Source organism: Hypanus sabinus, chromosome 1, assembly GCF_030144855.1.
Source record: "Hypanus sabinus isolate sHypSab1 chromosome 1, sHypSab1.hap1, whole genome shotgun sequence".
Lineage (NCBI taxonomy): Eukaryota > Metazoa > Chordata > Chondrichthyes > Myliobatiformes > Dasyatidae > Hypanus > Hypanus sabinus.
Window position 1 is genome coordinate 37928709 of NC_082706.1, and position 14495 is coordinate 37943203.

The following is a 14495-nucleotide window of genomic DNA, read 5'->3' on the forward strand; positions in this document are numbered from 1 at the left end:
ATTGTTCAGAGGATATGGAGAGTCTGCAGAGGGATATAGATAGGTGAGTGGGCCAAGGTCTGACGGATGGAATACAACATTGGTAAATGTGAGATTAACCACTTTGGAAGGAATAATATAAGAGCAAATCATTATTTAAATGGTGAAAGATTGCAGCATGCTGTTTTGCAGAGGGACTTGGGACTGCTTGTGCATGAATCGCAAAAAAGTTGGCTTGTTGGTACAACAGGTTAATAAGAAGGCAAATGAAATGTTGGCCTTCATTGCTAAAGGAATTGAATTCAAGAGCAGGGAGGTCATGCTGAAACTATACAGGGTACTGGTGAGACCGCACCCAGAGTACTGTGTGCAGTTCTGGTCTCCATACTTGAGGAAGGGTATATTGGCTTTGGAGGCAGTGCAAAGGAGGTTCACCAGGTTGATTCCAGAGATGAAGGGGTTAACCTATGAGGAGAGATTGAGTCGCCTGGGACTATACTCTGGAGAAGAATGAGAGGGGATCTTATAGAAACATACTAAGTTTTGAAAGAGATAGATAAGGTAGAAATAGAAAAATTGTTTCCATTGGTAGGCAAGACTAGAACTAGGGGATATTGCCTGAAGATTTAGGATGGAGTTGAGGAAAAACTGTTTTTCCCGGAAGTGGTGAATCTGTGGGATTCTCTGCCCAGGGAAGCAGTTGAGGCTGCTTCACTAAATATATTTAAGATACAGTTAGATAGATTTTTACATAGTAGGGGAATTAAGGGTTATGGGGAAAAGGTAGGTAGATGGAGCTGAGTTCACGGACATATCAGCCATTATCTTACTGAATGGTAGGGCAGGGGCGATGGGCTGGATGGCCTACTCCTGCTCCTATTTCTTACAGTGGCATGCAAAAGTTTGGTCACCATGGTCAAAATTATGGTTACTGTGAATAGCTAAGCAAGTAAAAGGTGACCTGATTTCCAAAAAGCATAAAGTTAAAGATGACACATTTCTTTAATATTTTAAGCAAGAAAACTTATTTATTTCCATCTTTTACAGTTTCAAAATAACAAAAGAGGAAAAGGGCCTGAAGCAAAAGTCTGGGCACCCTGTTGGTCATTACTTAGTAACACACCCTTTGGCAAGTACCACAGCTTTCTGAAGCAGCTAAGAGTATTTCATTTCTTGTTCGGGGGATTTTCGCTCATTCTTCCTTGCAAAAGGCTTCTTGTTCTGTGAGATTCTTGGGCCGTCTTGCATGCACTGCTCTTTAGAGGTCTATCTACAGATTTTCGATGACTGTGAGGGCCATGGCAAAGCCTTCAGCTTGCACCTCGAGGTAGTTCATTTTGTATTTTGGGGTGTGTTTAGGATCATTATCCTGTTGTAGAAGCCATCCTCTTTTCATCTTCAGCTTTTTTATGGATGGTGTGATGTTTGCTTCCAGAATGTGCTGGTATTTAATTGAATTCATTCTTCCCTCTACCAGTGAAATGTTTCCCATGTCACTGGCTGCAACACAAGCCCAAATCATGATCGATTTCCAACCTCCCCCCCCCCCCCCCCCGCCAATATTTAACAGTTGGAGAGGTGATCTTTTCATGAAATTCTGCACCCTTTTTTCTCCAAACACACCTTTGCTCATTGTGGCCAAGAAGTTCTATTCAAAGCTGATGCATTTTGGAAATAAGTCCTGTGGACTGATGAAGTTAAAATAGAACTTCCTGGCTGTAGTTCTCAATTACCATGAATAGAATTACTACCCAAGATCCCTCTGTACACCAGTGGTCCTGTCATTAGCTGCGAACATTCCCTCTTAAATTTATATTTACAAAACACAACATTTCCCTCTTCTCCTAATTAAATCCTGCCATTTCTCTAACGTGTAGATTCTGCAGATGCAGGATATCTGGAACACACACAGAAAGTGCTGGAGGAACTGAGTAATTCAGGCAGCTTCTATGATGGGTTAATGTTTTGAGCAGATACCCTCCATCAGGACTGGAAAGGAAAGAAGGCAGCAAAAGCTAGGACCAGAAGGTGTGGGGAGAAACGACAAGAAGTTAAATAAATTATGTTCATATTGGAGGCTACCCAGACAGAATATGAAGTTTTTCTCCTTCAACTTGCGCCTGGCCTCATCATGGCGGTAGAAGAGGCCATCGATAGACATGCCAGAATGGGAGCATGAAGTGGAATTGAAATAGGTGGCCAGCTATCATTTGTGGCAGACAATGAAGGTGCTCGACAAAACAATCTCCTAATCTGCATCTCAGCAATGTAGAGGAGGCTGCTCTGGGATCACTGAATACAGTAGATGACCCTGACAGACTCACAGACTTGGAAGGACAGTTTGGGGTCCTGAATGATGGTGACCAAGGTGTTGCACTTACCCTGGGGGCAAGTGTCTAGAGGGAGTTCAGAGGGAAGGGACAAAGCAAACGGGGAGTTGGGAAATGAGTGCTTAGTGATAGGAACTTGGATTTGGCAGAAATTATGGAAAATGCTGTATTGGATACAGAGGCTCATGGTTTGGAAAGTATGGGCAAAGGGAATCCTATCCCTGTTATGATGGCAGGGTCAGCAGGAAGGCCAGAAAGATCACTCCATATCTGCCAACCTATCTCTTTATTCATTGGGATACAACGTGGAATAGACCCTTGAGCCACACTGGCCAGCAACCCCCGATTTAACCCGAGCCAAATCACGGGACAATTTACAAAGACCAATTAACCCACCAACCAGAGCGTTGGACTGTGGGAGGAAACTGGAGCGCTCGGAGGAAACCCATGAGATCACGGGGAAAACATACAAACTCCTTTCAGGCAGCGGCAGGAATTGAACCCGTGTTGCTGGTAGGTAGGTAGATAGATAGATACTTTATTCATCCCCAAGGGGAAATTCAACATTTTTCCAGTGTCCCATACACTTATTGTGGCAAAACTAATTACATAAGTATTTAACTCAATATAAATATGATATGCATCTAAAATCACCCTCCCAAAAAGCTTTAATAAATAGCTTTTTAAAAAGTTCTTAAATAGTTACTAAAGTGCATTGAGTGGTAACTTAAGCATTGGTACTGTGAAGCGTTGTGTAACCACTACGCAACCGTGCCATCTTTCCCTCTCCCTCCTGTTGGCTATCGGGAGACTTGCACTTGAACTCCATTACAGTGATGGCACCGTTCTTATTTACAAGTTCTACTCATATTGTCTCAGTGGATGAAACCTCCAGTAAGGACTAGAAACATTCTCCCTAATCAGTAAGGCGCCAGCCCCCTCTCCCCCCCCCCCCCACCCAGTATATCTGAATTGTTGAATGTTGAACTGCCAGTCCTGCTATTCCAGGTACTGATCTAGGCTCCGAAGTTGATCTGCCTGACCATGTCTGTCCTTCATTACAGCCTTACCCAACTGAATGTCCAATTTCCTTCCACTAGCTGACCTATAGATCACCTTTCCACACCCCTCTCAGGCCAGGGTAAACCCTCTTGGGCAGCACCAGCCAAAAGCACTGCAAGCATATCAGTCATCCTTCTTGTACGGGTCCCACCCGCCCTGGAAGAAAGCCCCGTGACCCCTGTACCTGAAGCCCTCCCTCCTGCACCAGTTGCTTAGCTGAACAATTATCATAATTATTCCTATTTCTTGCCTCACTAGCATGCGGCATAGGAAGTAATCCTGAGATTACAGCTGTTGAGGTCCTATTTACAACTTCAACCCAACTCCCTAAATTCTCTTCACAGCTCCTGCCCCATATCTTCAGTACCAATGTGGGCCATGACCTCTGGCAGCCTCCAGAATGTCTTGTATCCACTCAGACATACTTGACCCTGGCACCAGGGAGTCAACGCACCATCCTGGAGTCTCGTCTGCAGCTACAGAAACTCCTGACTATTCATTGCTTGGACTTTGCCTACCTTGCCCGAGGTAGCTGCTGCTGCGATTGCCATCCAGAGCAGAGTCAGTGTCTGATACACGAGTCACAGGAGACTCCTGCAGCACCTGCCTGCCCCATGACCATTTCCAGGAACAGTCTCTGCCCACTATGTTCCAGCTGTGGCCTGAGGGAGACTGCGCCTGGACACATTTCCTGCAGAGGGAGCAGGGACACAGGAACCCTCCCTGATCTCCCCCATCTCACAGCACAGCACTGTGCCACCTACCCTTCAGTAAACCAGTGGACTCAAAAGGACAAACCTTGCCTCATCTTGTTCTCCTGATGAGACTCCACAAGTTCAACCTGTCAAACTTGCCGCTTCTTTACAATCATTTGCTGTTCTGTGAGAAGCAAACCTACTAACTCAGCTGAACATTGATTCCTCCAACTGCTGGTAATCTCTTACTACTACTCTTCCCTCTGGTGTCCTTTCTCCTTCCCTTTTTCCCCATGGTCCACTCTCCACTCCTATCAGATTCCTTCTTCTTCAGCCCTTTCCCCATATCACATCCCAGCTTCTAACTTCATTCCGTTCCCCCTGGCTTCACTTATCACTTTCCAGACCTGATGAAGTGTCTCAGTCTGAAAGGTCAACCTTTTATTCCCCTCCATAGCTGCTGCCTGACCTGTTGAGTAACTCATCTGCCATGGACTTCATAAGCTCCTGCTTCTTGGGACGGCAGATTTCCAGCTCCTTGGCCTCCTCTGTGACAGGGTGAGTGGTGTGAATGGGACAGGACTGAGCCACTAGGGAGCTCCAGTGACATGGATATGGGCCTTCTGCTCTCTCCTCTCCAGGGAAACCGGCAGCTAACCGGTTAGATGATGCCTGGGGACAGACCTTTGACCACAGGATCTGCCAGTACTAGGAGCAGGACTGTCTTCACACACCCAAAGCTGGGGATGAACCCTCCCTCTTACAGGGCTGACCGAGAGGACACAACAAAAACTCTAAAGATCTGAAACTAGGCAGCTCACCTGTCACGAATAATCTCCGTGACCTTGTTGGTTTCCCTCAGAGGCTCAGGTTTCCTCCCACATCCCAGAGACGTGGGGTCAGTGGGATAATCAGCCCCCTACACCTTGTACTGTGTGGGTGATCACAATGAAATCCAACCATAATCCATTTCCCTCCTCACTCGTGTGTCTGTAAGCATCTCTGAAAAGTCACTGCAGTTCACCACCTGGCAGCTTGTTCCAGACACCTAGCACCCTGTCTGTAAAGAAAACATGCCTCAGAAATCCCCTTTAAACACACCTTTGTTCAGCTTGAGAAAATCTGTCCACTCGGTCGACATCTCTTAATTTTATAAACCTCTATCAAGTACCTACTCGGCTCCAGACAAAACCAACGTTTGTCCAACCTCTCCTTAAAGTGCATGTCGCAAAAACAAAGGAGTTGGCTGTGGATTACAGGAAGAATGGAGACAGGCTAACCCCTATGGACATCAATGGATCTGGGGTTGAGAGTAAACAGCTTCAAGTTCCTTGGCATCCACTTCACCGAGGACCTCACATGGTCTGTACACACCAGCTGTGTGGTGAAAAAGGCACAACAGTGCCTCTTTCACCTCGGACGGCTGAGTAAGCTTGATAAAGGCCCCCAAATCCTAAGAACATTTTACAGGGGCACAATTGAGAGCATCCTGACTGGCTGCATCACCACCTGGTATGGGAACTGTATTTCCCTCAATCACAGGATTCTGCAGAGAGTGGTGCCGACAGACCAGTGCATCTGCAGTTGTGAACTTCCCATGATTCAGGACATTTACAAGGACAGGTGTGTAAAAAGGGCCCGTAGGATCATTGGGGAACCGCATCACCCCAACTGCAATCTATTCCAGCTGCTACCATCCGGGAAACGGTACCACAGCATAAAAGCCAGGACCAACAGGCTCCGGGACAGCTACTTCCAGCAGGCCATCAGACTGATTGATTCACACTGATTTGAGTGCACTCTGTTATGTTGACTGTTCTATTTATCATAAATCACTATGAATGCACATGGCACATTTAGATGGAGACGTAACAAAGGTTTTTATTCTTTATGTATGTGAAGGATGTAAGAAATAAAGATGGCCTCAAATCCCAGTGAAACTCTCTGCACTGCCTACACCTCCAGTTAGGAGTCCTTGCCTCCATGCTGAACCCAGGTCCCACCCACACCAAGGAACGAAACCAAAAGACCAAGGCAGTTCAGGTAACAGTTGTATTTCGCAAGTAACATCATCAACCAATCCATCACTCCCCACGACGGCTGAAAACATCGCCAGCCAAAGCAGCAGAAAAAAAGACCCAAATGTACATTGTTTGCCTTATAAACCTTTGCAAAATTTACATATTTATGTACACCCTCCCTCCACCCCTCCCCTTCCATGTCTGAGTGGGGGAATGGGGTATGTTTGCTGAGCCAAGAGTGACAGGTGTGCACATACAATCACAGAGCGGCAGACATGAGAGAGGGAGAGGCGCGAGGGGGAGTGGGAGGGGGAGTGTGGGAGGAGGAAAGACAAACACACACACACAGATAGCAGGGAATCCACTCTCTGACTCTGACCGCCACCCCCACTCTCCAGCCCACAAGGCTGAGGTTAGTAGATTTCGATGGTGCCCACGATGGTGGTGGGGATGGAATCGGCAGGCCTGATGACAGTGAAGGTCTCGCCGAGCTCGGCACAGAGCGTCGGCTGGGCGGCATGGGTGCGCCAGTGGCTGCGCAGGTTGGAGGGGGTCTTGAAGGCCTTGCCGCAGTGGCGGCAGCGGTGTGGCCGCTCCCCGGTGTGTACTCGCCGGTGGTCGAGCAGGTGCATGGACTGCACGAAGGCCTTGCCGCAGGTCTCGCAGCGGTAGGGCCGCTCGCCGGTGTGGGTGCGCCGGTGCTCCCGCAGGTGGTTGGACTGCTTGAAGGCCTTGCCGCAGTCCGCACAGCGGAAGGGCCGCTCGCCTGTGTGCACCCGCCGGTGCAGCAGCAGGGCCGAGGCGGAACTGAAGCGCTTGCCGCAGTCGGGACAGGGGTGGGGCCGCTCGCCGGTGTGTCGACGCTCGTGGAGCCGCAGGCCGCCGCTGCCGGCGAAGGCCTTGCCGCACTGGCCGCAGCGGAAGGGGCGCTCGCCAGTGTGCACCCGCTGGTGAAGCTGCAGGGCGGCCGGCGAGCGACAGAGGCGGCCGCAGCTCTCGCACTCGAGGGAGCCGGTGTGGCCACCCTCAGTGGCGGCGCAATGGTGCCCCTCCAGGCTGGAGGGCTCGGCGAATTGGCGGCCGCAGTCTGGGCAGCGGTGGGGCTCCTGGCCGGCGTGCAGCAGCCGGTGTAGCTCCAGACGCCGGCGGTGGGCGAAGCCGCGGCCGCACTCGGCGCAGCGGAGCGCGGGCTGGGCACCATGGCGCAGCTGGTGCTGCCGGAGCTTGGAGGCGCGGCCAAAGGCCCGCGGGCAGTCCGGGCAGCGGTGGGGCAGCTCGCCAGTGTGCAGCCGGCGGTGCTGCCGCAGGTTGGAGGACTGGGCGAAGGCGCGGGGGCAAAGGTCGCAGCGGTGGGGCCGTTCACCAGTGTGGGTCTGGTGGTGCCGGGCCAGGTTGGCTAGCGTAGTGAAGGTCTTGCCGCACTCGGCGCACTGGAAGGGTCGCTCGCCGGTGTGGGTGCGCAGGTGGTTGCGGACGTGCACCGGCTTGCGGAAGGCCTTGCCGCAGACCGGGCAGGCGTGCCGGCGCTGGCCCGCGTGCGCCTGGCGCCGGTGGCGCAGCAGTTGCACAGGCTCGGCGAATTCCTCGCCGCAGAGCCCGCAGCGGTGCGGTGCCCCGTCCCCGGCCGGCTCTGCTCCCCCCGGCGCCTCTGCTGGGCCGTCCTTCCGGGCCGGCGTCGTGCCTTTGTCGGTGGCAGAGTGAGTGCGCCGGTGGTACAGGAACTTGGTCATGTTGTGGAAGGCCTTGCCGCACTGGGCGCAGCGGTGCAGGGGGTCCTCGGTGTGCAGCCGCCGGTGTTGCACCAGCGCCGTCTCGGTGCCGAAGCCGCGGCCGCAGTCCGTGCACAGGTAAAGCACCTCGCCCCGGTGGGCGCGCTGGTGCTGCTCCAGGGAAGAGGCCTTGCGGAAGGAGCGGCCGCACTCCTGGCAGGGGTGGGGCTGGCCCAGGTGGCTCCGCTCGTGCTGCAGCAGCCGCCGGGCTGTGCTGAAGGCCTTACCGCACTCGGCGCATTCCAGGGGGGTCGGCGGGGGCTCCGGGTGGGGAGGAGCCTTGGCGTGCAGGGCCTGGTGCTGCAACAGCTCCTGCACGCTGCTCAGGACCTGGCCGCACTCTGGGCACTGCTGCTGATCCTGCTGCCCCTCCCCACCTGCTGGGGCGTCCGTCTCCACGCTCTCCCCGCCACACGGTGACGGCTCCTCGCTGTGGGTCCGCTGGTGAGCCAGCGCCTCCTCCGAGCTCAGGAATATCTGCGGGCGGGGGGGGAGACAAGAGATATGAAGAGGGTCAGATGGGACAAATTACAGCACAGAAACCACGCTCATCCCTGGTCCCACCATACCGCCTTCCACCGCAGGCAGACGGAACTTGCTACGGCCCCGTTGACCCTTACTGACTTTTATCCATTCATCCTATCCAGATCAATCATGGTTTGCTACAGCAGCCACTGTGTCCACGACCACAAGGATCCGCAGGGAGTCATGGACACAGCTCAGTTCATCACGGAAAGCAGCCTCCCTCCGTGGGCTCTGCCTACGCTTCTCCCTACCTCAGTAAAGCAGCCAGCATAATAAAAGGCCAATCCCACCCCAAACCGTCTCTCTTCTCCCCTCTCCCACTGAGCAGAAGATACTAAAGTCTGAAATTACATCCTACCAGGCTCAAGGACAGCTTCTACCCCACTGTTATCAGACACCTGATCCCCAGTACAAGATGGACCTTTGTCAGCCTGCACTGCAACACTCTATTCTGCATCCTGTTACTGTTCTACCTTGCTCTTCCTCAACGCACTGTGTAATGATCTGACCTGCAGGAAGTGTGCAAGACAAGCTTTCGCCATAGTAAGCTCCCAATTCCTCTCTGCCTACACATTACTCACATCCGTCCATTCGCTGCCTCCATCACGTCTGTCTCCACCAGCACCCTGTTCCAGAGAGCCACCACTCTGTGCAAGACTGGCATGCACCTCTTGGCTGGAGCTCCCTCGAAGGAGCGCGCTGAACCGTGTTGGCTGTGTCCAGATCTCGCCTCCCACCTGCCAACCGGGTTTCAGCCTTCTGGGACCTCCGCCTCACCTCACGTGCCCAATCTAGAACTATAGCTGAGGATATTAACGGGCTGCTGCGGTCCCTTGGCACATGTTCAATACACAGAGCAAGAGGATAGTGAGTCAGTTTTTATTTGCCATCCCCTTCCCCAATGGGCTTAAATCCTGCAGGATTGTAAGGAACCCTCTCCACATTCAGCAATTACTATCCCCAACTCCAGCGGGCAGAAGCTGCCCCCCACGACTGACCTGCAGACACTCCGAGCATTCGTAATGGTGGGTGCTCTCCGCCAGGGCAGCCTGGCTCTCCGCGGTGCCCTCGTCGAGCCTGCTGCAGACCACGGCCTCCTTGGCGTGTGCCCCCTGATGCTGCAGCAGCTCCTCGGGGCTGTTCAGCAGCTGCCCACACTCCAGGCACTGGAAGCGGCTCTCAGCCTCGTCGCCAGCGGGTGCCAGGCCCAGCCCCTTGACCTCCCCCTCGGCCAGCTCGGGGCACACCAGCACGTGCAGCCAGCCGTGGCTCTGCTGGTGCAGCAGCACCTCCTCCAGCGTGTTGTACAGCTGTCCGCACTCCGAGCACATATACTGGTGCTCGATCACCACGTCGCTCTCCGTCTCCATCGAGCTGTCACGTCCCTCCTCTCCAGGCCTCGTCCCCCACGCTCCCTCAGTGCTGCAAAAAAGGAAAGGAAGACCAATCAGCCTCAAGCTCACGGGTCCCCACCTTAACCCAGCGTTCCCCAATTGCCACTGACCCTTGGGATGTCTGCCCAATCCCCCGCCCTTCTCACGGGCTGGACGGTCAGTGGTCAGATATGGTCATCACATGACAGGCAAGATGAGAGGGGGACAAAATGACTTCCTGATTCGACCATGCAGACGCGATGGCCAAGATGCTCACCGATGCAAAACTTGGCATGCTCTAATCAACCCTTAACAACTTTTATCGATGCGCCGTATCTGAGTGCTCAATGCTTGGAATGGCAACAAGAAACTGCAGGGTATGGACACAGCTCAGCACGTCCCAGAAACAAGCCTCCCTTCCAGAGCCTGGCTGCACACCTCGCTGCCTCAGTAAAGCAAGCAACAGAATCAAAGACCCCACCTGTTCCAGATATTCGCTCTTTTGCCCTCTCCCATCAGTAGAAAGTAGAAAAGCTGGAAAGGATGTACCAGCAGGCTCAAGGACGCTTTCTATCCCACAGTTAACAGACTCTTGTTCAATTATAAATCAATTCCAATGCCAAGGGTGCTGACAGGATTCAATGACTCGAGTTATAAAGAGTAACTGGACAGGCAGACTCTCTTTTCCCTGGAACAAAGGGGGCTTAGTGGTAAGTAAGAGGTATAGAGGTAAATATAATTACAATGGGGTAGACAGGCAGTCTGTTTCCCCTGGTAGAGGCTGTTCAAACAGATTGAGGGAGAGGACTGGGGTGCAGCCCAGTTCTAAGTGAATTCTTAGAACTAGGACATACTCATCAGGAGAAGCATAGACTCGCAGGGAGAATCTGCATGGAGATCGCGTCCTACCAACTTGAATGAGTGACATTGAAAAAGACTGATGAGGGGAAGACAGTGAATATTATCTGCGTGGTCTTCAGCAAAGCGTATGACAAGGTCCTTCACGGTATACGGAGCCAGAAGGTTAAAGTAGCTTGGATTAAAAATTGATTTGACTGTAGTAAACAGTACAGTAGTTTTCCCCCCGGTGACCCGGGCCTTCGTATCTACAATGACACTGGGGTAAGATGTTTTTCCCCCTGGTGACCTGGGCCCTCGTATATACAACATTGGGGTAAGATGTTCCCCCCCCGGTGACCCGGGCCCTCGTATATACGACACTGGGATAAATGTTTTTCCCCCTGGTGACCCGGGCCCTTGTATATACAACATTGGGGTAAGATGTTTTCCCCCTGGTGACCTGGGCCCTCGTATATACAACATTGGGGTAAGATGTTTTCCCCCTGGTGACCTGGGCCCTTGTATATACAACATTGGGGTAAGATGTTTTTCCCCCCGGTGACCCGGGCCCTCGTATATACGACACTGGGATAAATGTTTTTCCCCCTGGTGACCCGGGCCCTCGTATATACAATGACTCTGGGGTAAGATGTTCCCCCCCCCCGGTGACCCGGGCCCTCGTATATACAATGACACTGGGGTAAGATGTTCCCCCCCCCGGTGACCCGGGCCCTCGTATATACAATGACACTGGGGTAAGATGTTTTCCCCCTGGTGACCCGGGCCCTCGTATATACAATGACACTGGGGTAAGATGTTTTCCCCCTGGTGACCCGGGCCCTCGTATATACAATGACACTGGGGTAAGATGTTCCCCCCCCCCCCCGGTGACCCGGGCCCTCGTATACACAATGACACTGGGGTAAGATGTTCCCCCCCCCCGGTGACCCGGGCCCTCGTATATACAATGACACTGGGGTAAGATATCCCCCCCCCAGTGACCCGGGCCCTCGTATATACAATGACACTGGGGTAAGATGTTCCCCCCCCCCCCGGTGACCCGGGCCCTCGTATATACAATGACACTGGGGTAAGATGTTTTCCCCCTGGTGACCCGGGCCCTCGTATATACAATGACACTGGGGTAAGATGTTCCCCCCCCCCGGTGACCCGGGCCCTCGTATATACAATGACACTGGGGTAAGATGTTTTCCCCCGGTGACCCGGGCCCTCGTATATACAATGACACTGGGGTAAGATGTCCCCCCCCCAGTGACCCGGGCCCTCGTATATACAATGACACTGGGGTAAGATGTTTTCCCCCTGGTGACCCGGGCCCTCGTATATACAATGACACTGGGGTAAGATGTTTTCCCCCTGGTGACCCGAGCCCTCGTATATACAATGACACTGGGGTAAGATGTTTTCCCCCTGGTGACCCGGGCCCTCGTATATACAATGACACTGGGGTAAGATGTTCCCCCCCCCCCCCGGTGACCCGGGCCCTCGTATACACAATGACACTGGGGTAAGATGTTCCCCCCCCCCGGTGACCCGGGCCCTCGTATATACAATGACACTGGGGTAAGATATCCCCCCCCCAGTGACCCGGGCCCTCGTATATACAATGACACTGGGGTAAGATGTTCCCCCCCCGGTGACCCGGGCCCTCGTATATACAATGACACTGGGGTAAGATGTTTTCCCCCGGTGACCCGGGCCCTCGTATATACAATGACACTGGGGTAAGATGTCCCCCCCCCCCAGTGACCCGGGCCCTCGTATATACAATGACACTGGGGTAAGATGTTTTCCCCCTGGTGACCCGGGCCCTCGTATATACAATGACACTGGGGTAAGATGTTTTCCCCCTGGTGACCCGGGCCCTCGTATATACAATGACACTGGGGTAAGATGTTTTTCCCCCGGTAACCCGGGCCCAACCGTTTTCTACACGGCACTCATGATTCCAATGATATTGGGGTTGGCAAGTCTAGCTAAACACTGGAGGAGTTCGGTGGATACTACCTCTCCCATCTGCACTCACAGACAGAGACACAGGAGACAGTTTAACCTGGAGAAGTGTGAGGTGTTGCACTTTAGTTCAAGTGCACAGGGAAAATCCAAAAACATTCGGGCCCTTAGGATTCCTGATGTACTGAGGGATCTTGGGCTGATATGGCACACTTGGCTTTATTGGTCAAGGCATTAAAATCGTTTTGCATCTGTATGGTGTTGGTAAGGCTACATTTGAAGACTTGTGTATGGGTCAAGTAAGTCTCATTATGTAAAGGTGATGGAGGCTTTGGAGAGGTGCAGAGAAGGAGCGATGGGGGAAACTGCTCCCTTCATGGCAGTCCACACTTGTTCACATTGAATTCGAAATGACCTGCACTTCGTTTACATCGAAACCTAGTGGTTCCTGTGTCCACTGATATCCATTCCAGACACCAACTTTCCTTGTGTGTATAGATCATGGGTCTGAGGGTCTATACCTGCGACACAGGCTCAAGAGAAAAGCATTAAGAGGATCTGAATGATACATTTTACACACAAGGATAACTGGTGTCAGGAATGAATAACCAAAGGACACAGGAACAGTGGCAACACCCAAGCAGCATCTGTACCGAACAAGAGAACATCTGCAGATGCTGCAAACTCTCAAGAACCACACATAGAATGCTGGTGGCACCCAGCAGGCCAGGCATCGTCTATGAAGAAGCCCGAAACGACGGCATCTATACCAGTTAGGAGCCGGGGTAGGGTGGGGTGTCTATGAATGTAGATAGCCATGAAGGAAAGAGTTTCCCCCAACGATCCCCTGTTCTCGGCTCCCACTTCACAACACCCTCCATTTCGTCTCCCCAATCCCTCCTCTCCCTCTACCGTCTGCATTTCTCCTCCCTTCACCCCAACCTCCTCCCCAGTACTCCAATGCCGTCCCTCCTCAACCACCTCGGCCCTGGCCCTTCAGCTCCTCTCCATCCCACCCCTTGCCCCAGTTACCAGGCTCACCCCCCCACCACATCCCTACAGCCACCTCCGCTTCCCCTCACCCGCGGGTTCGTCACCAATTCCGGAAATCCGTGCAGGACGCCGCGGCCTGTGTGCAAGGCAGGGACGGGGGAGAGGGAGAGGCCTGCCTTGTGCCGCCGATCGAGGAGCCGGCTCTCCCCGAAGCCGCCGGCACCGTCGCTTACAACCGCCGCTCCGGCCTCGTCCGCGCACCACCGAGTCTCGCGCCCCACGATTCGCTTGTGACACCGTCGTACGCCCAATGGGAGTGCGATCCCAGACTGGGCCACGTGACTACAACTCCCAGCGGGCGTCGCGCCCAACCTGAGCGCGTCACATCCGCTGGCGTGGGGCGGAGACTGGCTGCAGCTGCGGGTACGCGGGTCAGTGGCGGTGAGGGTGTCCGGGCCCGAGCCTCCAGCCCTGGCTCGCTGCTCGCCGGCGCCGCCTGACCCGCCCGTTGCTTCGAGCCGATGGAAGACGCGGCTATGCCGGGCCGAGACCGGCCCATTCCTCGACGTCAATGGTGGGAGGGGCGTACATGTCAGCGTCACCAGCGGGGTGGAGTTTGATGCCTGACGTCATAGCTGGCTGGGTTCCGGTCATTCAGAGCGGAGTCCTCGCTGTTCTCAAGCCGTTCCTCCGGCAGTGTTCCTACTGGGGTTAAATTAACGGGCCTGCGGTTCCGGAGTACAACCGGCCCGGGTCTCGGCTCTACTGTCTCCGCCAACTATTTGCGCACCAAAACACCTCGCCTCTGAACCCATTCGATAGTTTTATAACGGCAGGGTAGAAGCTGACCTTGAGCCTGGTGGTGTCTTCATCAGGGAGCGGGCAATCCCACAGCAGAAGATCGTTGGGGGTGGGTGGTGTTTAAGAATAAATG

At 53.5% G+C, this 14495-nt stretch overlaps 1 protein-coding gene across 2 annotated transcripts; it reads right to left on the reverse strand.

The window, feature by feature from the left end:
• Nucleotides 1-6100: 6100 nt before the first annotated feature.
• On the reverse strand, nucleotides 6101-14028 carry LOC132393120 (zinc finger protein 345-like). Of its 2 annotated transcripts, none has more exons than XM_059967961.1 (3): nucleotides 13738-14028; nucleotides 9380-9803; nucleotides 6101-8333 (listed from the first exon to the last, which is right to left on the reverse strand). In XM_059967961.1, exons 2-3 carry the CDS (start codon nucleotides 9749-9751, stop codon nucleotides 6501-6503), a joined length of 2205 nt encoding a protein of 734 aa, XP_059823944.1. In that variant the 5' UTR covers nucleotides 9752-9803; nucleotides 13738-14028; the 3' UTR covers nucleotides 6101-6500. The 2 variants fall into 2 exon arrangements, with proteins under 2 accessions (XP_059823944.1, XP_059823935.1); XM_059967952.1 differs by having other exon boundaries at nucleotides 13651-14026.
• Between the last annotated feature and the right edge of the window lie 467 nt (nucleotides 14029-14495).

Coding starts and splice junctions, on each gene's coding strand:
- LOC132393120 (XM_059967961.1), bottom strand. CDS start 9,751: ATGGAGACGGAGAGCGACGTGGTGATCGAGCACCAGTATATGTGCTCG. Junction 8,334..9,379: donor AATGCTCGGAGTGTCTGCAG/GTCAGTCGTGGG, acceptor CCCCGCCCGCAG/ATATTCCTGAGCTCGGAGGA.